The 23,429-nt window shown below is 34.9% G+C and overlaps 2 protein-coding genes across 6 annotated transcripts; one reads left to right on the top strand and one right to left on the bottom strand.

The window, feature by feature from the left end:
- Window positions 1-1,612: 1,612 nt before the first annotated feature.
- Window positions 1,613-22,904, top strand: LOC128212400 (uncharacterized). 4 transcript variants are annotated; one of them, XM_052917860.1, is made up of 5 exons: window positions 1,613-1,631; window positions 17,392-17,489; window positions 17,803-17,956; window positions 18,313-18,470; window positions 18,846-22,904. In XM_052917860.1, exons 2-5 carry the CDS (start codon window positions 17,447-17,449, stop codon window positions 19,070-19,072), a joined length of 582 nt encoding a protein of 193 aa, XP_052773820.1. In that variant the 5' UTR covers window positions 1,613-1,631; window positions 17,392-17,446; the 3' UTR covers window positions 19,073-22,904. The 4 variants fall into 4 exon arrangements, with proteins under 4 accessions (XP_052773820.1, XP_052773812.1, XP_052773803.1 ...); XM_052917852.1 differs by lacking the exon at window positions 1,613-1,631 and adding an exon at window positions 14,094-14,169; XM_052917843.1 differs by lacking the exon at window positions 1,613-1,631 and adding an exon at window positions 16,252-16,330.
- On the bottom strand, window positions 2,733-16,259 carry LOC128212419 (CDGSH iron-sulfur domain-containing protein 2 homolog B-like). Of its 2 annotated transcripts, none has more exons than XM_052917881.1 (3): window positions 16,102-16,259; window positions 7,414-7,622; window positions 2,733-3,857 (listed from the first exon to the last, which is right to left on the bottom strand). In XM_052917881.1, the coding sequence occupies exons 1-3, from the start codon at window positions 16,196-16,198 to the stop codon at window positions 3,753-3,755; spliced, it is 411 nt and encodes a 136-aa protein (XP_052773841.1). In that variant the 5' UTR covers window positions 16,199-16,259; the 3' UTR covers window positions 2,733-3,752. The 2 variants fall into 2 exon arrangements, with proteins under 2 accessions (XP_052773841.1, XP_052773847.1); XM_052917887.1 differs by lacking the exon at window positions 16,102-16,259 and adding an exon at window positions 8,043-8,200.
- Window positions 22,905-23,429: the final 525 nt, after the last annotated feature.

Here is a 23,429-nt window from a genome sequence, read left to right as displayed (position 1 = left end):
CCTTGGAAGTTGAAATTCTTAATGATTAAGCGTTGTACTTATTAATCATTGCCTAAGAGCAAATTCATTGGCCGAAAATTTAAGTTGCATCATAAGCAATGATATATCTGAAATGTTTAGGTATATTATTTAGCCTCAAACGTCACCGTGATTGTGTTTATGGACGTTATGTCATAGTAGAAACTGACTATACACCACTTCAACCGATATTTAAGCAAAAACACAAATTCAATACTGCACAAGTAAGGGTAGAGCGCATGCTTTTACAAATGAAACATGCCCAAGTCTGACTGAAGACATTGACATACATGTCAGTCTGGCTATGATTGGTCTGCGGATTAGTGATTGGAAAATTACATAAATTAGGACAGAGAGGGACAAAGGCTCACATCTTATTCCATTAAAGCAAGTATTTTGCAAGGTAGGCCTAACAAGAGAAATAAAGTAGGTCAGAAATACTTGACTGATGAGCTTACAGTAGTTGATGGAATCATTCTAAAGGGAAACAAGGTTGTTATACAAAAACAGAGTCTATGTAGGTTATTTTGGTATAGACAAGTGAAGTGACAAGCTTGAAAGGGGCATACGATGTATTGGTCCAGGCCTCGAATTTCTTAGCTTAGAGCATAGAAACTCAAATGCGAAAGAACCTTTGTAATCCCACTTTTGACAACATGTTTTAATGTTTGGTGTTTATGGTAGGTATGATACATCTAAATTGGGTATTCCATTTCTTCATCCACATATTTATATACACGGAGAATGAACAATGTCAATTTTGTGTTCACCCAACCAATGTAGGGTAATAATAATTAATGGTAATTTAAAGATTCGGCGTAAGAGTCAAATAATTTGGTGACATGCGAAGACCAAAAACTTTGCCTACACCTTGACATTTTCTTCTGACATTGCTACTTACTAAGCAAAACTTATCAAACAACGAAATGGCATGTCCCAGATGACAGCGAAGTTAGGTTAAGAAGCAAGATATGTGAATCAATGTGCACAACTCACCAGAAACTCACTAACGCAGAAAGGAAACCGTTTGATAAACCGTAACATAAAGGGTCGGCAGGCGTAGAGGACGTATACGGTATTCGGATCAAGGAGGAAAGAAAGAATGTTGTTCGGATATAAAACATAAACATATTAATGTTAGATTATACATGTTTATAAACATTTACATTAATGCGAGGAAACCAATATGTATTTCTGTTTCGCTGACTGTCCCAACATATATTGATAAATGCATTTTGATGCATTTGTTAAATGTTCCTTGTGTTTCTCTCGTTCAGTGTCTGTAAGGTAACCAGGGTCTAAATAACTGGCTATTGGGCTTGTCCCTGTTATGTTCATTGTATTGTTGCAAAAGGAACACTGTATCGAATTAATGTTTCGGTTTATAATAATTTAGTTTATCTAAACTTCCACCAGACCCGTCCCGTGTTCTATGGCGGTAATATAATCGAGGTCAGGATTAATTTAATTTAAATTGAAATATGTGAACAAGCTTAGAAGCAATAGTGTAAACATCACAGACTTCGCTTCAGGGTACCAAGATAATACGTCAAGACGAACAAGACCAAAACAAGCAGTTTCCAAGCCCGAATCGTCAACAATGTGACTCGTAGGTAAACACTTCGTTTAATAAATGGCAATTGGGCTTGTCCTTGTTATGTTCATTGTATTATTGCAAAGGGAACACTGTATCAAATTAATGTTTTGGTTTATCATAATTTAGTTGATCTCAACTTCCACCAGACCAGTCCCATGTTCTATGGCTGTAATTTAATCCCGACCAGGATTAATCTAATTTAAAGTGAAATATATGAACAAACTTAGAAGCAAAAGTGTAAATATCACAGACTTCGCTCCAGGGTACCAAGATAATACGTCAACACGAACAAGACCAAAACAAGAATTTTCCAAGTCCGAATCGTCAACAGTGTGACTCGTAGTAGATGTTTTCTGTTTCATTACGATCTTTCAGAATCACTGAAAAATAGAATACCCCTTTAGACAATGGTGTTGATAGGGAGACCGTAAAGCAGCCGTTAGTTCTTGGATGTTATATTTGATTCCAAAGTGTCATTTCCAGAAATTATCAATAAAACAATGGGGACAACAGAGACCAGCACGGAATCCTAAAATTTAAACCAAAGTCATGAACAAGGACAAAAATAGCATCGTCATAACACTTAAATGCTTTAAAAAACTACTTAAAGGACTGAACATTTCCAAAGCTATGGCACCCGATTCATTACATCCAAGGGTTTTAAAAGAAATGTTCCTAACCCGTTAATTTGTGCTTGCTCACTTATTTCAACAATCTATCGACATTGCTATAACATTTAAAATTTGGTTTAAAGCATGGTAAGACAAGGTCATTGCTGTATTGTTGACTATACTCATTTGGCTCTAACTGATTATTCTTCTAGGGACACATTGGGAGCATACGCATGGGATTTAAGCACTGCAAAAGTTGTTGTCTTAATCCAACGTTTGATGAGGTGAAATTTGTCAACTTGTCAATTGTTCCTTACATCGTAATCCCTTTGAAAAATATTCCAGTGAAGTCTGCTTCCCAGTTGGCAGTCTCATCTAGCTTGTCCGTAGTCCCCCACTGTCCAAAATCGCCTATGCCTGCCGCCCCTGTTGGGCAAAACAGGGACACAATGTTGTTGCATTTTCAACATCTGTGTACATGTACGTGTAGAGTAACACTAAAACCCTTTAATTTTGTACATTTTATTCATTATAAAATACATGTAAGTGCTGAACAAATTCACCCTCCATCAAAAGCATTGTTTGTCTTATTGAATGTAAGACAGAATAACAAAAAACAATTGTTTCCTCCAATTGCAGGAACACAATATTTTACAGAGATTGTAAACCGTCAACATAAACAAACAGTAGTGATAATATTCTCCTGCACCATTTCTAAGGTATGTGAAGAAAAAGATATTGATCACAGAAAAATTACAAGAATTAAAAAAAAATAAGAATCAAACAAAATGAAATGCAAGTTGTATGCTAAAAACAAAACATGTAAATAATCCAAGAAAATGTACGAAGTTATGCACATGGCATGCTGCAAAGCTCATAATTTGTATCATAACATGTTCTGCAAAACCGTTTAATAATATCCTGCAGGTGTTTAACTTGCAATTTAAAAAGTAGATAATAAAAAGCACAACATTGGGCAGTTTAGTGACCAAAACAAATGTTTATCCAGTGTTGTTGTTTTTATATATTTTTGAAGAGCTACGGACAAAACTTCCCCTGTTTTAGGAATAGATAATTATGCCTTAAAATTAGTATCATTGAAAATGTTACAGTATATGCTCAATATGCAAGCAAAAATTGGCAACAAAAATATAGCACTATGCAAGAGGGTAATTTCACAGTATAGGTATAATATGACAAGAGAGGAGCTAATATGAAAAAGCTCAATAATTTATGACTCCCTATCTTTCCATAGAAACACTACCTAGCTAACAAACTTGGTCCACATGTAGGAAATTCATCCACCCTTTATAATATATAGTAATATAACTATTAGAAATCAGCACTAACATTACTGAAAGAATATTTCCTCAGACAACAATTGTATTTGTTCACTCATAATATCACCGCACATTCATAACACAGCAACAAGCATGTCGGCAGTTACAATACAACTCTCTCACTCGCACACATTTGTCACAAAGCACCAAACACTAAAGCTGTTGCGTTATAAAAAGTTGCAGAGGTTATTTCGGCATAGACAGGGGTTCCTTTCTCTTGAGAACAAGAGGGCCAACATTATCCCCAGTCTCCTCATTGTGTTTGTTGTGGCTGCCATCACAGATAGGAAACTGAAAGACAGCAATCAGATAAAGAGATTAATAGTACTGAATAACAGTGTATAACAATTTTAACCAGCTATTCAAGTATGTAGCTACACTAATATACTATATTATTATAGATCTAGCTTTTTTAGCAATACCGTTAACAGTCCGCTTGCAAAATAAGGGCCCCGCCAGATGCACGTAGCACTTCATACAGTCTGTTTCACAAATAGTGAAATGATAAGAAAAAATGCTGAGAGAAGAGAGCTTCTGTGTCTACATATACATCATAATGCCTTATATTCCATCTGATTTAAAATAGCCAACATTATAATAAGAGCAAACCTGCTAATGCAGATGCCAAAGCTTATATTATAAACAAGTTTCTCGTTGATTTACTAGAGGAAAAAGTCACTGTGGACAATAAGTTAATTGTTTTAAAGGGACTGTACATCAGATTGGCACCAAAAAATGTTTTTTTTCTGTAAGAAATCCCAGGACAATTATCTAATAGAATGTGTTACGCTTTGATATCATAATTGTAAAAAAAGTACGGTACCAAAATGTAAAAAAAAAAAATTGTGTCGGAGATCGGGTTCGAACCCATGTGGCCAAAACTGCAGTCAAATTGCAGTCAAGCGTCGTATCCACTGAGCTACAACAGCTTACTCTAATTAAGCTATATACCTACCTCGGTAATATCAGGTGATAACACCGACTAGCCAATCACGCATAAGGAATGATATCTACCTGGTAGACATACCAGTAATCTTTTTTAATAGAACAAGAGATGTTTGTCATACATTATGCCCCCCCTGAGCGCCATGTTGTCAGGATTATATGGACAATTGAATGAAATATGCATGGACCGAAATGACAGCTGATTTGTCGCTAACATTGTATGCCGTTAAGGCAGTTTTAAGATTATGACCATTCAAAGTTTGAGGATTGAGTGTGTTATGACCATGACCTTTGACTCTATGACCTCAAACTCCATAGTAGTCATCAGCTGGTCACCAAAAATCTAAATGTTAAGTTTGAGGGCCATGGGTGCAGGCATTGACAAGTTATCACACAGACAAGCATTTTTCGTTCAAGGTCACTGTAACCTTGACATTTGACCCAATGACCCCTTAAATCATAAGGGGTCATCTACAGGTCAGACACAACTCCAAGTCAAGTTTGAGGGCCATGGGTGCAGGCATTGTCCAATTATCACTTGAAACATTTTCGCATTCAAGGTCACTGTGAACCTGACCTTTGACCCAATGACTCCTGAAATCAATAAGGGTCATCTCCTGGTCAGGCCCAACTTACATGTCAAGTTTGATGATCATAGATTCAGGCATTGTTGAGATATCACTGGGAGAAGATTTGTTAACTTTTTTGCGTTAAAGGTTACTGTGACCTTGACCCCCAAAGTCAAGAGGGGTCATCTACTGGTCAAGCCCAACCTTCATGTCAAGTTTGATGACCAAAGGTCCAGGAATTGTCGAGTTTGCTTTCAAGGTCACTGTGACCTTGACCTTTGACCCCTTAAATCAATAGGGGTCATCTACTGGTCAGGCCCAACCTCCAAGTCAAGTTTGAGGGCCATGGGCGCAAGCATTGTTGAGTTATCACTTGGGCAACCTTTTATCGTTCAAAGTCACTGTTACCTTGACCTTTGGCCCAATGACCCCTAAAATCAATAGGGGCCATATACTGGTCAGGCCCAACCTCCAAGTCAAGTTTGAGGGCCATAGGTGCAGGCATTGTCGAGTAATCACACGGACAACCTTTTACCATTCAAGGTCACTGTGACCTTGACCTTTGGCCCGATGACCCCCAAAAACAATAGGGGTCATCTACTGGTTAGGCCCAACCTGAAAGTCAAGTTTGAGGGCCATGGGTGCAGGCATTGTCGAGTTATCACATGGACAACCTTTAACCATTCAAGGTCACTGTGACCTTGACCTTTGGCCCGATGACCCCCAAAAACAATAGGGGTCATCTACTGGTCAGGCCCAACTTCCATATCAAGTTTGATGACCATAGGCATTCTTGAGTTATCACTCGGACAAGCTTTAAAATTATTTTACCATTAAAGGTCACTGTAACCTTGACCTTTGACCCGATGAGCCCTAAAATCAATAGGGGTCATTTACTGGTCAGGCCCAACATTCATGTCAAGTTTGATGACCATACGTCCAGGAATTGTACACATCAATGCCAAGTTTATGACAGTTTTCGACAAATTTTTTTTCTTCGCTATTTTATCATACGGAGTACAGCCCCTTTAAACAATTTTCAATGATTTTCAAACATTCTGTGATAACATGTTGTTCATCATGATTATTTAAAACATGACAGCAAATATGATACTTAGGGTTACTTCATTATTTTTCGCCATTTTCAAAATTGATTAAACTCTCAGTTTTAAAGATCCTAAAACAGAATTGAGTCATCTTTAAAAAAAATTATTCCTTGAGTAATCTTAATCATAATGTAATGCCAACATAAGTTAAGCACAAAGCCAAAACCAAAGATATGACATTGAACAAGAGAACTAAAGGGGATGCCAAGCTTTACTAAGTTACTAGAATGTATCTTGCATTGCTAGTGTATCATATTTTATTATTAATTCATGTAAGTATACATGAAGGTTAATAAGAATTGGTAAGATTATATAAAAATTATTCGTTCAAGTCAGGCGCAGCCAGACAAACAATTAGGCCTAAAAAAAAAAATGTTTGGTTAGGGTTACATCCTTTTCTAAAATAGGTAGGATAGGTAGGCTTTTTATTCTTTTTTTTTTTTTTTTTTTTATTAGGCTTTATATAAGAATGTTATTTTCATCATTGGGGAATGGTGTTAAAGTTATCTTCTGTATAAGCATTTAAGGTTTTAAACTACATATTGAAAAGCAATTAAAAAAAAAGATTTTTTTTTTTTTTTTTTTTTAGTTTTTTTTTTTTTTTTTCAAACTGACTATAAAAACGGTAGGGTCGGCGCCTATTCCGTAGGTAGGGTCGGGAAACCCGAACCAAATGTATTTTTTTTTTTAGGCCTTATTTTCATCTTTCACCCCAACCCCTTAAAAAGTGAAAGCATAAGAAACGGGAAACAAATCAATATAGAATGTAGATATTTGTATTTTGACGATTACACTTTACCGCTCTTTTACATTGTAATCTCCTTTTAAACAATTTCTGTATACTCTTACACCACTATTAAATTTATTAAAAGTGCCTGGTCTAGTAATATGATATTTAATACTCGACAAACTATAATATTACAACATTAGTATGAACAACCAATATGCCGGCAATTTAACCAATAAGTAGGCCAAATAAAACATTGATCAATACGAAAATTTAACTCATTCAAATAATTTGAAAAAAAAACAACCTGCCTTATCATTGGTCCAAAAAACTATGAACCATTATGTATCTTATAAAATCCTAAAAAAGAATGTTATGGCCAACTATAACTATAGTTCAGCATGATGCCAAGCACAAGGGCTGTGACAATACACATTACATAGACTTTTTACCTGGAATATTGACAGGCTTAAAACCCATTGAAATGCCATTGAACTCACCTTCTTTGATCGCCAACACCTGCAGTACGAGACTTTATCACCCAACTCCTCAATATCCACCATGTTGACAACCTTGGAGCTCTCCTTCTGTATTCGCAGGTTTACCTTCGTGTCCTTGGGTGCAGGTTTAGGCTTGAAGGCCTGGTACGTCACATAGGCAAGAAGTGACAGGGTACCCACTACGGGTAACAGCTGTAACAAGTCTTGTCCTGGAAAAGAAAAATGAAGACTATTTTTATGTAAAAATTAAAGTACATATATATAAACATGTACCTAAAGCTGATTTAGACTGAGGTGCATCAGGGGCATGATGTGGCATCTGTTTGAAAGTTATGAATTCTTTGCCAATTGATTAATACAAAAAGATCTTAATAAATCAACTAAGAGTAATGTGTGAAGACTCTAATGAACGAGACTGTCCTTATTTCTTACACAGTTAATATCATTTTAAAAACAAATGGTGTTTTAAGTTGTTTTAAAGGTACATTTTTATTTCTTTATATACTTGAATTAAAATACAAAGAAATTTATACAATTGTGTAAACCATAATAACACTTTGGAAACCTTGCCATGGCATGGTTTTATCTGTTAAATATCATGATAATAATGAACAGAAGCAAAAACTCACTTGAAGATAACATATTTCCAATTCAAATAATACAATTTCATAAATGGCAACACAAGTTATAAAATTGAATACTACTACATGTACTCTGTTATATATTGTAGTACTCAATAATCATGCTTAATCTCTTCATTCAAATTCAAACATGTCTATTTATCTTGAAGGTCATGTAAGTTGTTAAAGAGGCCCTTTAAAGGGTGAAAAAACATTTAATCAAACAGAAAATGTTAAATGCTGTATTTAGTTTAAGTGTTATTTAAATACTCTTGTACTGTAACTTCTATATAAAATGTTGACACAGAAATGGCTTGTATTTTAGACTGGCAAAACAGAAGGGTTTTAATATACTGTGAAAGTACTGGCTTATTGACACTCAATACTGTATTTCAAATTGTTTTACATGTCACTAAAGAGATGTAATTTGCAATGAATTTAAATTTAATTGCGTATCATTAACATTTTGTTTGTAATATTCTTTTGTATTTAAAAATATCGGTATACAACTATAATTGATGTGATTATGTCAAGTTCAAGTCATAGTTTTAGAGGAAGTTTAAGAACTGTATGCAAACAAACATGACAGGAAATCAATGATTCAGATAATTCTCCTTTTTTCAATACATATATATTCTATGGGGTTTTTCCTGGGATGTGAACAATGAATGTTACTCATCTGTCCGCATATTTACCATCAAAGTGGGTTTATATACTTTAAATAAGTCAAAAGGGGTGGGGCCAGCTTTTGCCCAAGTGGCATTATGTCAAATGTTTTTAATTGCACCATACTTATGATGCTCCACAACAAATATCAAAGGTTTGGTCCTTGTGGTTTAAAACAAGAAGATTTTGAAAATATTTCTTAAATAAGTCTCTAGGAAAATTGTGACACCCAGGGCAGTGCCAGTTTTGACCCAAGGGGCATAATTTGAACAACCATGGTAGTGGACCACTAAATAAAGCCTTGTTCAAAACAGCAAGGATTTGCATAGTGGTTTCAGACAAAAAGGTTTTTAATATTTCCCAATGTAAGGTGTGGGGGGGGGGGGGGGGGGGGGAGTCCGTCCCTTACAAAGGAAAGTTAACTTTTCCCTGGGCCTCCGCCAATGCCACAGAGGTCGTTTGCATTTGCTGCACTGGTCCCTTGCGGGACAATCTCGGTGGCGGGGGGGGGGGGGGGGGGGGGGGGCAGTAATGACCCCAGGGGCATAATTTGAACAAACCTTCACAAGCAATTGTGACTTTACATGTAAACTTGGCTAAAATAGACTTTGCTCATGTAGACTTGGCTAAAAATAGACTTAGCTTAAAATAGCATTTTTTATACTTTCAAGACCCATAATCCAGGCATGCATGGGCAGATCTGGCTGGTTTTCAAAAGGAACCAAGTTCTAATGGATATCTAAATACTGTACAAGTTTCATCGAGATACAATCAAAACTGAAGACTGTATCATGTTCACAAGCAATTGTTTACAGACGAACTGTTTTTTTAATACTTTCAAGGCCCATAATCTAGGCATGCATGGTCGGATCTGGCTGGTTTTCGAAAGGAACTGAGCTCTAATGGATATCTAAATACTGTACATGTTTCATCGAGATACAATTAAAACTGAAGACTGTATCATGTTCACAAGCTAGTGTTTACACAATAGCATTTTTTATACTATCAAGGGCCATAATCTAGGCATGCATGGGCAGATCTGGCTGGTTTTCGAAAGGAACCATGCTCTAATGGATATCTTGATACTGTACAAGTTTCATTGAGATCCAATCAAAAATGGAGACTGTATTGTGTTCACAACCAATTGTTTACACAATAGCATTTTTTTATACTATCAAGGGCCATAATCTAGGCATGCATGGGCGGATCTGGCTGGTTTTCGAAAGGAACCAAGCTCTAGATATTTAGATAATGTACAAGTTTCATCGAGATACAATCAAAACTGTATCGTGTTCACAAGCAATTGTTTACAGACGCACGAACGCACGGATGCACATGCTATGTACACATTACCATCACATAAGCTCTTCTAGCCTTTGGCCAGTAGAGCTAAAAACAACCGGTCATTGACTGAGATGCCAGGTATGGAACATGATTACTAAAAACCGCCAATGACAGCAAGCATGGTTATAAAATACAAGGTAGTAATCTATAAATAGAATGTCATAGCGATGGGCAAATTAAAGACTGCATTAAAAAAGCTCTAGCCAACAGTCACTAAGTCTAAATTTAGCAGGGAATATGATGCTGTTGGATTGGTGTAGTGGTTATGACAATGGACCGAGGACCTAGCTACAGTGGCTGAATTTCTACTGCAAATTTTTGAGTTATACTCAATGTGACATAAAAATAGGAAAGTATCAGCAGTACTGAAATTGCACCAGGTAATATAGTATAGTATTTCTTCCAGCAGTGGGGTATCAGTATTTTACCCCTCAACAAAATGCCAAATGTTTTACCCCAAAACACTCACTAAAACAGAGCAACATGTCCAGTTTTATAGAAACTAGACAGAAATACAAAATTCTGTTGTCAATCAGGCATATTTCTTTTAATATTTATCAAATAATTTTGATAATTTTTAATTTTTTTTCTAAAGTGGACATACTATTGGTTCACTACACTTTCATTTCAGTGGATTTAATGAGTATGTTTTGCACATGAATTTGTTTGCAAAATAAGCATTCATAATAATTTTATCATATGGGGTAAAATCAGGGGCTTAACTTTTTTCCTGAAAAATTTCATTGAAAATTATTTAGTATTTCTTAGGTTATTCAATGAAAAACACCAGTTTGAAATGAAAAGGGGTCCCTATTAAAGTACACAAACCACAATCAATCCAATATGACCCTTATTGAACCTCATAATTCAATTTGTTCATACTGATTAGTCAACTACAGTTATTGAGATTACTTCAGTACATTTATTTCAAAGCTTTAAATTCTAAAGAGCTTTATTTCAATTTGTACAGTATTTATGCATATTCAAACAATATCTGGATACAATATGCATAAATACTGGATTCTAAAAGTAAGTTCTGATGCAGTATTTTCTTCTTCACAATTTTTAGTTTTTTTCTCTCAGACTTTGAAGATATACATGGTCTCAATTTAGAATGTATTTTAGGCTTAAATCTGAAGAACTATGGAAGGGTGCTGCACCCTGTCCTTTTATGGTTGCACCTTTCTTCTCTCATGGAGACCAGCATGGGCACAATCAGGCCTTCATAGAATTAAATACTTACCAATAATAAAATATTTTATTTTGTTTTATTAAAAAAAAAAAATTATATGGCAGTTGAAACCTAGTACTACTTCAAGTAATCACAATATCTAAAAATTCGTAATGTTCAAATATTTCACAGAGTGATTCAATCTGCTCTTCTCTCTCTCAGCATCTTGTCCCTATTCTGCAGCAACCTTTCTTTTTTGAAATCCGGCAAAAGTACTGATATATTACATCTTCAGCAACCACAGTACTTTATTCTGTTATACTTCATAAATACAGTGGAACAATTGACTGACAAAATCTCGTTTTCATGAATGAGGCAGGGGAGACAACTCTTCTTTAAAAGATTTTGCATGTTACAATGAGGCAAGGGAGACAACTCTTCTTTCAATGATTTGCATGTTACAGTCAAAATCATGGCCGAATGGTCTTGACTACTGTCAAATACTATTGTACTGAAAAGACAGACTCAGTTCAATACTGACCCTCACAAGAATATTGTACTACAAGAGAGCATCTGGTACCCCGTGAAACCACTAAAACTGCCAAATGAATAATTCATAATAATGAGATTTTCCTTGCCAAATCGCCCACACTAAGCATAGCGTAGTAGTGTATAAGGGGTATCCGACTATGAATATTATACAACTCAATTAATAATTATTAAGTAAGTAAGTACTGAAGAGCATGCATAGTAAGTAAGAAATATCTAAATTCAATACTGATTAAACAAGAGATGTTTGTCAAACATTATGCCCCCCCCCCCCATGAGCGCCATGTTGTCAGGATTATAAGGACAATTGAATGAAATATGCATGGACTGAAATCACAGCTGATTTGTCACTGACATTGGATGCCGTGAGGCAGTTTTAAGATTATGACCATTCAAAGTGTGAGGACAGAGTATGTTATGACCATGACCTTTGACTCTAAGACATCAAAATCCATAGGAGTCTGAGGGCCATGGGTGCAGGCATCAACAAGTTATCATACAGACAAGCTTTTTTCGTTCAAGGTCACTGTGACCTTGACCTTCAACACCTAAAATCATAAGGGGTCATCTACAGGTCAGACACAACCCCAAGTCAGGTTTGAGGGCCATGGGTGCAGGCATTGCTGGGTTATCACTCGAAACATTTTCCATTCAAGGTCACTTTGAACTTGACCTTTGACCCAATGACTCCTTAAATCAATAGGGGTCATCTCCTGGTCAGGCCCAAATTCCATGTCAAGTTTGATGATCATAGGTTCAAGCATTGTTGAGATATCACTGGGAGAAGATTTGTAAACTTTTTTGCGTTAAAGGTTACTGTGACCTTGACCTTGGCCCAATGACCCCCAAAGTCAAAAGGGGTCATCTACTGGTCAGGCCCAACCTTCATGTCAAGTTTGATGACCATAGGTCCAGGAATTGTCGAATTTGCTTTCAAGATCACTGTGACCTTAACCTTTGACCCCTAAAATTAATAGGGGTCATCTACTGGTCAGGCCAAACCTCCAAGTCAAGATCGAGGGCCATGGGTGCAGACATTTTTGAGTAATCACTCGGACAACCTTTTATCATTCAAGGTCACTGTGACCTTGACCTTTTGCCCAATGACCCCTAAAATCAATAAGCCATCTACTGGTCAGGCCCAACCTCCAAGTCAAGTTTGAGGGCCTTGGGTGCAGGCATTGTCGAGTTATCACACGGACAACCTTTTACCATTCAAGGTCACTGTGACCTTGACCTTTGGCCCAATGACCCCCAAAAACAATAGGGGTCATATACTGGTCAGGCCCAACCTCCAAATCAAGTTTGAGGGCCCTGGGTGCAGGCATTGTCAAGTTATCACACAGAAAACCTTTTACCATTCAAGGTCACTGTGACCTTGACCTTTGGCCCAATGACCTCCAAAAACTATAGGTGTCATCTACTGGTCAGGCCCAACCTCCATGTCAAGTTTGAGGGCCATGGGTGCAGGCATTGTTGAGGTATCACTTGGATAACCTTTTACCATTCAAGACACTGTGACCTTGACCTTTGGCCCAATGATCCCCAAAAACAATAGGGGTCATCTACTGGCCAGGCCTAACCTCCAAGTCAAGTAAGAGGGTCATGGTTGCAGGCATTGTCGAGTTATCACTCGGACAAGCTTTCATCATTCAAGGTCACTGTGACTTTGACCTTAGGCCCGATGATTCCCAAAAACAATAGGGGTCATCTACTGGTCAGGCCCAACTTTCATATCAAGTTTGATGACCATAGGTCTAAGCACTGATGAGTTATCACTCCGACAAGCTTTAAAATTAATTTACTATTAAAGGTCACTGCGATCTGACCTTTGACCCAATGAGCCCTAAAATCAATAGGGGTCATCTACTGGTCAGGCCCAACCTTCATGTCATGTTTGATGACCATACGTCCCGGAATTGTTATCACTCGGACAAGCTTTGGTCCACCGACGGACTGTCTGACCTACCGATCAACATGTGCAAAGTAATATACCCCTCTTCTTTGAAGGGGGGCATAAATATGTGCAGTGTTTACAGTACATTGCTTAAATTTTGCTAAGGTTTAATATCTTAGTTTTCGAATATTGATCAGAACACATATTTAAAACACAGTGAAATTTCAGTATTAAGCAATGTTTCATTTTAATCCTGAAAAAGGTTGCTCACATAATTAAACCAATCTACAGTAAAAGAGTACACAATCAAGATAATGGACATTTGTAAGACCATCAGTAGATTATCGCACATCTGTTGCCTTCTGTATAAACCTGTATTATTGTCATGACAATGTATCATACATTTTTTCACTCAGTGTATGGAATAAAGGAATGACAACAACTTTCATCCAGCATACATTTATTTATTAATCATCAATAATTGTGCGCAAGTTTGTGACTAAGTTAAAGTAAGTACAAAATCTAAACCAAAGAAAAACACTTGTTGTATTGTTGTATTTTTTAAATGACTGTTATTTAGGGGATCAATATAAATTATTTTTGCATAATTTTAAGTGATGGCCATGTTCACTGCGGAACAAAATGGCAAACATTAAAGGTGTTTAAATGTAAAACAATGGCCATTTAGTACTCATATTAAGTGGACAAGTCGTCATAAAGAAATAGATGCGAAAATAGAAAATTGTTTAGCAGAAATAGTTCCAAAAATGGTATATTTTGACTAATTGACTAATATTTCAACTCATGCAATTTACTATTTTCACTTTATAAACATACAAAATTTCAGCCTATACACACAATAACTTTTTTGTTAATGCCTAAAGAAACATAGGTTTAAAAAACAAGAGCTTAAACGTCTGGCCTCTGAGTAGGTATATTTATATTACAATATCAGTGATATAAACCTACAAACCAGTTCAAAATATCCTTCGTACATACAAAAATACCCAAAGAATCTGCCATTTTGTTTACGCAATGAACATGTCCCCCACTTAAAAAAACATGTTTACAAAAAAGAAACAAGATATATTCAATTTTATTATAATGTGTACAGGTAAAGCGTTTTTGCAAAAAGGTGTGTTGGATGAAGAAATTGTTATAATAATGTATACATCATCAGAATTATGAAGATAACATTTAAACATTCTTTCAGAAAATTCATGACTATCAATGAAATGAACATAATTATTTATGCAAGCTTGAACTTTACGCAAATGAATTAACATTTCAGATATACCAGGGTTTATATATTTTCAAAATATTGTACAAAAATAACCATGAATCAGACAAACACATTTACTCAACACCAGGAATATAATACATTTTTTTTTATTATCTCACACCAACCATTCTAAGGAATATTATTCCAATTGTTTGCATTATACTCATGAAACTAAGTCACTTATGCCTTTCCAGGGCTTTTTAAAAAGTAAATATTCAGAACAGGCTCGGTTGAAATACTTAAGGAAAGCGCCATGTAATGGTACAACAGTAGCGTCCTATGACCATAGCATCAACCTCAATTAAAATTAAAAAGTGCTTTCAGCTAAATAAGATAAATTTAATCGAAAGAAAAAGAGAAGCAGGGCTGGTATTAATAAAACAGTGGAAGTCATTTCATAACATTTTCATAGTCACATTATAAGAAATGTTTAAGGTTGTTTGTTTTATAAAGCATCTACATTCAATAAAATCAATGAAGATAAAGTACATTAGATAATATTAAGTTAATATATCATATGATCAGTGATATAATTAACTTAGGAAATTGACTTAAGACAGGAAATGACTAAAATATGTTTTATGAATACCGGGTCAGGAAAGTTTAAAGCCCTCCAACAGAAAGTCCATGTGGTTTTGAACACTCTCAATTTTAAATGCAATGACCTGAATAAAAAAAACACACTTAACATGAAGCATTTGAGAATTCTAGATAGAGAACAAACGGGTGCTGCAAGCTATTCTCAAAATATACATGCATGAAGTTGAACTAGCATTAGGTGAACATTAAGGTGGTCATAAGCAAACTTTTATTTTACTATAAGGCTCTACTACAGCAAAGATGGAGTCAGGAATTAACACTCAAATGTTTCCAACAATGGATGGAAAATAACACTTTAACTTCAAGTGCATGTGTTCATAGCTGTAGAATATCAAGTAAAGTTGACAAACACATAGCTAAAGAACTTCAGCGAACACGTTATATGTTACCTTTTTGGATGTGTTTAATGTGTTGTAAACATCAAAAAAATAAATATCAACATTAAAGTTATGGAAGCCAGAACTAACAAACACACTGATGAATCAGAGTTGTACAGATCAAAAACCTTAATTATTTTTAATTGCGCGTGGCAGTTTACAAAAAGCCGCTCAAACCGTACCTGTCATATTTGTGATTCCCATCAAACTTGTCGGAATGGGCAAACGTTGTAAATAATTAGGTAATGTCACTTTAAACAAAGTGGCAATAAATTCCATCACAGTCAGGAAGACGTTTTCTTTCCAGAAACGTGCGTGTTAATGATTCAAGGGAGACAACAAGAAATTTGCAGAAAACTTGTTATGAAGTAATAAGAAGAAGTAATATTTAGATGGTTCTTCAAACAAAAAGTAATATTGTACTTACTAATAAGAAACTTATTTTAAATCTTATTTATGTCATATACTATCGTTGAAATGTTTTTGCTCATTCTTTCAGTAACTTTATTGAGAAGTTTGGTAATATTTCCGGACATGAATTTTCGGATGTATAGTTGCTCAGTGCTGATCGTTTGATGAAGAATTGTAACCAATTCACATGGCCTAGTCATATACACCTATACATCTAGTCAACGTCCTGACTCCGACAGGGAAGCTCAGAGCTATGTTTGTTGGAAACTAATGTAAATAATAAAATGTGTTCCAATAAACAATACGTATCAGTGTGTCACTAACTAGTCCACCTAAATGGCCGTCAACGAGTCTTTTGACGATTTTTTTTAACATGGCAGACTTGTGACGTCCACCATCCCAGCAAAAAGTAGCAAGCGGTCCTTGCGCAGAGAATCCTCGCGGCCACAATTTTGAAATTATCCCCGTTATAAATTCAAATTTCTACGAAAATATTATTGCCCACTATTAAACACATATTAAGTTATGTCAGTATGCCCAAAAAACATGTTAAGTTATCATATAACACTTACAAGTGTCGATTGTTAATCAAGTATCCCGATATCGGTAAATCTGGGACAAATCTGACTGGTTGTGTACACGTATATGAGTAGTCGTGACTCATAATATATTAATGAGAAAATAACAACTCTAATGACAAATTAAATCCAGTTCAGATCACTGTTGGATAAAAATTGAACAACTTTGTCATTATTATTCAACATCAATGCATATTATTACAGTATATCATTTCGCCCGTTGTTAAATGGTATAGAGTTGTAGCGTTACAGGGATACATAAGAAATGTCAAAATAATAAAAAAAGTATCCCTGATCGCTCATTATTGTAGCTATGTCACTAACAAGCCCGCGCTCACCGTTCATGTCAGTAACACTCGGAAGAGGACTTGGCATTATTCAGAGCTAGATAGATATATACGTTCTGATATATTTATTGTGTATTGATTTGAAATGGACTAGCAAAGTCTTAAAGTTGCTTCAAAGTTTCATTTCAATTTACAGTTAAAGTTCAAGAGTTCCAAGACATGCCTGATTTTACAACCAAACATAGCTGATCATGGGGAAAGACAAAAAAGATACAAAAAAACCAGTGGATATTGGTACCTATATAACCTTGACCTTAAAAAAACTTCCATTGAATATGTATTTTTTTTAATTTTTTTTGTTCATAATGGGCATTTATTTATTAAGATTCATCAAAATCTCATGGGTTCGCTAAACAACGACATGAGTGCTAGTTAACTAAAAATGTGGTGATATATCTTTTGAGCGTAACATTTTCCTTTCCACATAACAAATTTACTTTAAATGTGTTACATTAAAATCCTTTTACAAGTACAATTTTGATAGTGAAAGATAGGTCAAAAGCATGTTTTATTTTAAGTTGAAAAATACATGATTATCTTTCTTCAGTGGGCTTTAAGACAAAGGAGACACTCAAAGAAGAGGATGTAGCTCTGACAAAGCAGGTTAAGGAAATTGAGAAGTGTTATCAGGATGTATACAAGTTTGTGCACCAGCTTGACGTCGCCTACCAGTCTTGCAAGGAGCACTTTGCACTGCGGAGGTATTTGTGTGCCACTGCTTTGGTGATTCCTTCAATCCATATTTACCTTTAAGCTGAGTACAAAATCAAAATCAAGCAAGTTTTAAACTGAATAATCAAAGACTTCAAACCTGGTTTACCATAAACATCATTATATATTGTGCATTGCTGACTTTTAGACAATATGTCTCGCCTAAGGTATGTGTACATAGTCACCATAAGTGGGGGATTGGCTGTGTGGTGATCTTACTGTAATTCTTCGAATTTTAATTATTATATTACTGTACTGCCTATTAGTACTGTTACATATTTTACACTTAACATTGTTATACAACATGTATGGCTAGACTTAATGATAAACCTGCCATCACCTCCAGATATGAAGAGCTGAAGGACATGATAAAGGCCTGTATCACAGATGAAGTGATGGGAAGTGCAGCCAAGTACTCCGCCACCAATCAACCACAGGAGACTGGCAAGGCCACGAAACTGCTCCAGGCTGCTAAAGGTTTCTCTGAAGTCTCTGCCAGGGATGGTAAGGTTTAACCCAGCCACTATGGATATTGTTTTGAAGCAGGGTTGATTTTAACGAAATGCAATACATATCCATGTAAGTGCATTGTATACATCAGTAGATATGGGTTTAAATTTAAGGACTGCCAATTTCTGTTTGTTATTGACCTTAATGTCTCATTTAGTTGATAATTCCATCTTTTCAACTTAAAGCTCTGATAAAACAATCATGAAAACCTTTGACTTAACTCTATAAAATTCCTTGAACATTTTGGGGATCTCTTTCACGATTTATATTCAGGTTATGTGTGTAAGAGATTCATGTACTTATGAAGAAGTCCAGGCATATGCTTTGCACAACTAAGACAGCCCACAAAATGTTTTTTTCTGTTTTCAGAGGTCTCGGGCCTTCATAAAGCCGAGATAATCAAAGACATCGAAGAAAAGAAAAAGCGGAAAGATAAGGTTGAGCTGAAATTTCTAAGATTGTACAACCGTCTTGTGAAGCTGAAACGTGACTATGAGGAATCAAAACAGCACCTTCCCATGAACAGATATGGCGTGATGAAGGAAATTATAAAACCGTTAATACGGGATGAGTCTCTGAGAATTGATTCTACTTAAGCATGGATGTAAAATATTTTTTTCCAATTTGAAGTTTTATGTCTTGATTTTTTTTCATTCAATATAGTTTATAATGAACATTTGAATGGAAAAGTATGTTATGCACCAGTCAATTGTAAACACGCCCCCCCCCAGGTCCGGGGAATAGTGGGGACTTTGACTTTTCGTCCAGCCAACCTCGGGTAAAATCCATAAGCTGTTGCAAAATCCCCGCCAAATGCCCCGCACCCAAGGGACCCTAGGTAAGGCCCATTCCCCGCTATATTTTGCGCGAAGACAAAACCACCGCATTCACCCGGCACTGCGGGGCCACCTGAAAGGTAAAACCACGGCCAATTTCCCTGGCTATCCCGGGTATACCCCTGCTGGACCTATTGGGGGGGGGGGCGTGGTTACAATTGACTGGTGCATTACTTAGTCTCTTTGGGTTGTCCATTTTTAAAGCAAAAATGATGTACTTAAAATGATGATAAGACTTAAAACTTTCAAAATATTTAAATGAAACTTGGTAATATGCTGAAATGAGCAATTAATTTAATGACACTTGGCATGTGATGCAAATTGTATAACACATGCTAGAGTTATTACCATTGATCTAATAGAAAAATTGTAAACAACGGCTGTTTTCATATGTTTTAAAGTAATGGATTCATAGGGCTGTGTTTAAATAAAGTGTGCTTCAAACAGTGCAATAACATTTTAATATTTTTCACTGTTTGGATATTTTAGCCCACTGACAATTCCAAATCAAATGTCAGTGCGCATGGGAATCTGACATAAAATTGATATATTTCAACTTGTGAACACCAGAAGTGAATATTTAACTCGTGGCTACGTCACTTGTAAATATAGCTTTTGGTGGTCACTTGGTGAGATATGACAATATGACACGGAAACTATCCTCTACTTGTTACATGTGTTCAGAACAAAATTGGACAAGGTTTTCTATACTGTGCAATAGTGTTTGTTGAATGACATTGTCATGTGTTATGAATTTCATCATTGCCAATTGTGTGCAATATGTTAATCTTTTCACTGGAAATTAATTATGTTGTATGACTTATGCAAATGTTGAAGTTTGATTTTCCCCATGTATTTACATGCCTGTAAGCTACCTTTTACAAGATCTGACAAACCTAATATCTCAAATGTGGTGTTGTAGAATTACTTGTATAATGAGACTGATGCTTCAGTTGTTGTCAAACCTAATACATGTCACTTATAATTATGTTTTATTTGTGTGTTTTATTGTGAAATTATTTGTTAAATTATTTGTTGCCTTTTTGATCTATCTAATTACACATTTCATGATTTGTGTGAAGATAATTAGGCTATTTCAAAACTATGATTTCTGGCTTTGTAATTAATCGCTATTTTTTGTCTTACATTTTGGATGGTTTGGCCCTAAGACATATCTCCCATTTTCTGCCTGCCTTGTTGCATTTTACTTCTTTTTAGTTTTCATGTTGATTGTTAGTAAGTTTTCATTTTCATGTAAAACTTCAAAATAGAGTTTGGAACATGCTGTATACATGTAGTTCATTGCTTCAAACAGAACAATTCAGTGCAAACTATTTTGTGCACTCTATTTTGGTTACTGGTGTTTGTGAAGTTGATTCATATATTCATATTGGGATGTAACATCATACTTAATGATCTACTTATTGGAGTTTCATAGACAAACTATCAGCCAGTTATTGTTTATATATTAAAATGAAACAAATTATTATTATGGACATTATTGCTCATTTTGAGTAATTTGTTGTGTTTGTAATATATAAACTATATCCTATACTTATAATTGAGCAGTTTATAAATTTGTTCATACTATTTTTTATACATGTACATGGGTAGTTTGATATGGTAATCTTCATTACATGTACATGATTGTATAAACACACACTTTTATTATTTTATCAAATTTTAAGATGATTTCATTACATCCCTGTAATTATTTTCTTGATTTCTCAATTCTATACACCTTATGCACATTGTTTCTGTGCTATGAGCTAACCATAGATATTTTCTAAGTTAAAACTAAGGTTTCAAAAGCTTGCTGTATCTATAAAAAGTCACCTGAACAGCTACTTCATGTGGAATGTTTTCAAGGAGCTTTATTTCATTGCTGGTGTTAAGTGTTTTTGCTGTGCACAATTTATAGAGTAGATGATTAATTAGTAATTACTTAAATAAATATAGCAAGAAATATGGTCACTAATGTTACTCTCCTATCAATTATATTGATTTTTTTATTGTCAGAATAATAGATAATATATTTCAGAAATTGTGAATATTTTTTAATGCTTCATTCAGAGTTAAGAAAGTCATAATGAACAGCATTTTTATTAACTCCTGGCACCATTTTCTTGAAACTTTGTTTGAGGCTTAAGTTGCTAATTTTCATTTGGCCAAAGTACACACTTAAATTGAATTTTGATATATGAAAAATGGTCTATTGTGATTATCATAACCATGATTCCTATCTAAGGTATAAAAACTGTTAAAGAAGTATATATTCTGCTAATAATTGAAAATAAAGAAAAGTTAGCTTTATAATTTAATCCTGTTATAAGGGAAATTGGGGCCTGAAATTGAATCTCAAAACGCTTTCTTGTACAGTAATATTGCATGTAATAAGTCAATGATACAAAAAGGGGTTTATATGTCTCTAGTCATTCCCGGGAATATTGGAACAGTAATACAAAATGAATGTTTTTGCATGAGTGCATTTTTGTAAATTACATGTAGAGTTGGGATTAAAGTCATAATTTTGTTTATTGTTTTACATTTGTTTATAGATGTAAAACCATACAGGGAAAAATAGTTTCACTTCCGCTCATTTCTGTTTTTACAGAAGTGAAAAAATTGTACTTTTATTTTGCATGCTTGGTTTATTTGTTTTTTTCTACCAAAATCCGTCGAGCCAAACAGGATATTGATGTGACCTACGGGTATCATGCGGAAAAATTGCTCGTTATAATAAAATTACGAATCTCTACATATTGAACATATCTTTGTTTTTAGTTTTACATTCCGTTACATGGATCTTAAAATGATAAGAGATTTTTATTTTTCAAATTTATTCCATAAAGCATGAATATCATTTTGAAATACATGTACATGTATTGTTTTATTTTCAGCATGCAATTTGATTCTAGTTTTATGTAGTTGTTTTATTATGTACAAGTATCAATACTGCTGAGTGTTCCAGCTAGATTGTTCAAGAGAATGGTTTTGATAATGTAAAACATTTTGTTACGACTGAAATTTTGTTAGCTCATTTTGTTTTATTTAAGAAAAAAAGACTGGGTATTTTGATAGCCTTGGTTTTACTGTCAGCATTGTCGTACAAAAAACTATTAAAGCCTTTGTCATAAAAAATGTTTGATGATATTTTTATGAAACTTAGAACAAAGCCTGTAACTCTTGATTAAAATGTTGTTGAGTTATGTCCCTTTATGACTGAAAAGCACACAGATGAGGGATGACATTTGCTTGTGGTGCTCTTGAATAGCAGAAATTTTGCAAGGTAGTTTAAACAAAGGGACATAATCTATAAATTTGTATGCTGTTAACCTTAATGAATGTGCAATACTGTGGGATGATAATATACCAATATAACAACGTAATCAAAGTTTATAATCATAGTACCGTTAAAAAGATACTTAAATGTACCTATTTTCTTTGACAAAACATTATTATTATATACATGTATTGTATGGGGAATGAATTTGGTGCTCATTTGCTATGCATAATTATTATCAGCTTATTATTATCATTGGTGCTTTGTTCTTGTTTTTTTATTTCTTGTGTATCACAATAAAAATAAAGCATACAAGTTTTTTTTACGTTTATGAAGTAATGAATTACTTATAGTATTTACGTTTAAGAAGATTCCACCTTTCAACACATTCAAGTATGTGGTATGTTAGCCATACGGCTCCCAAATGTTATATGACCAAAATGGCAGGTTGTACTTTTTAGTTTGTCTTTTTTGAGCTTTCACAGACGCGATCACTAGCCCCACATGTGGCCTTTACACAGGATGTTATTGATTGACTCAGGTAAATATTGAAATAGGAATCGATATAAATATTTCAAGATTTTATGAAGGAAAATTATTCTTTATTGCCACAATGGCAAATCTAAATCTTGAATATGTATCCACTGTCTTCATGAGCTTATAACTCGAAATAGTTGGCCAGTGTCAATGAAAACAAGATGGCCTAGATAAAGAAAATATGCCAAGTACCATGTTAACCATCTTGGTGACAGTGCGTAACTAGATTTTGTGATACCTCTAAAACTATGGAAGTAATTATCAACACCACAAACTCAAAACAACCCAAAGTGTAAA

Source organism: Mya arenaria, chromosome 2 (assembly GCF_026914265.1).
Source record: "Mya arenaria isolate MELC-2E11 chromosome 2, ASM2691426v1".
In the NCBI taxonomy this organism is placed as follows: Eukaryota; Metazoa; Mollusca; class Bivalvia; order Myida; family Myidae; genus Mya; species Mya arenaria.
Note: the sequence above shows the minus strand (reverse complement) of the source record. Positions and strands in the feature narration are given on the sequence as shown.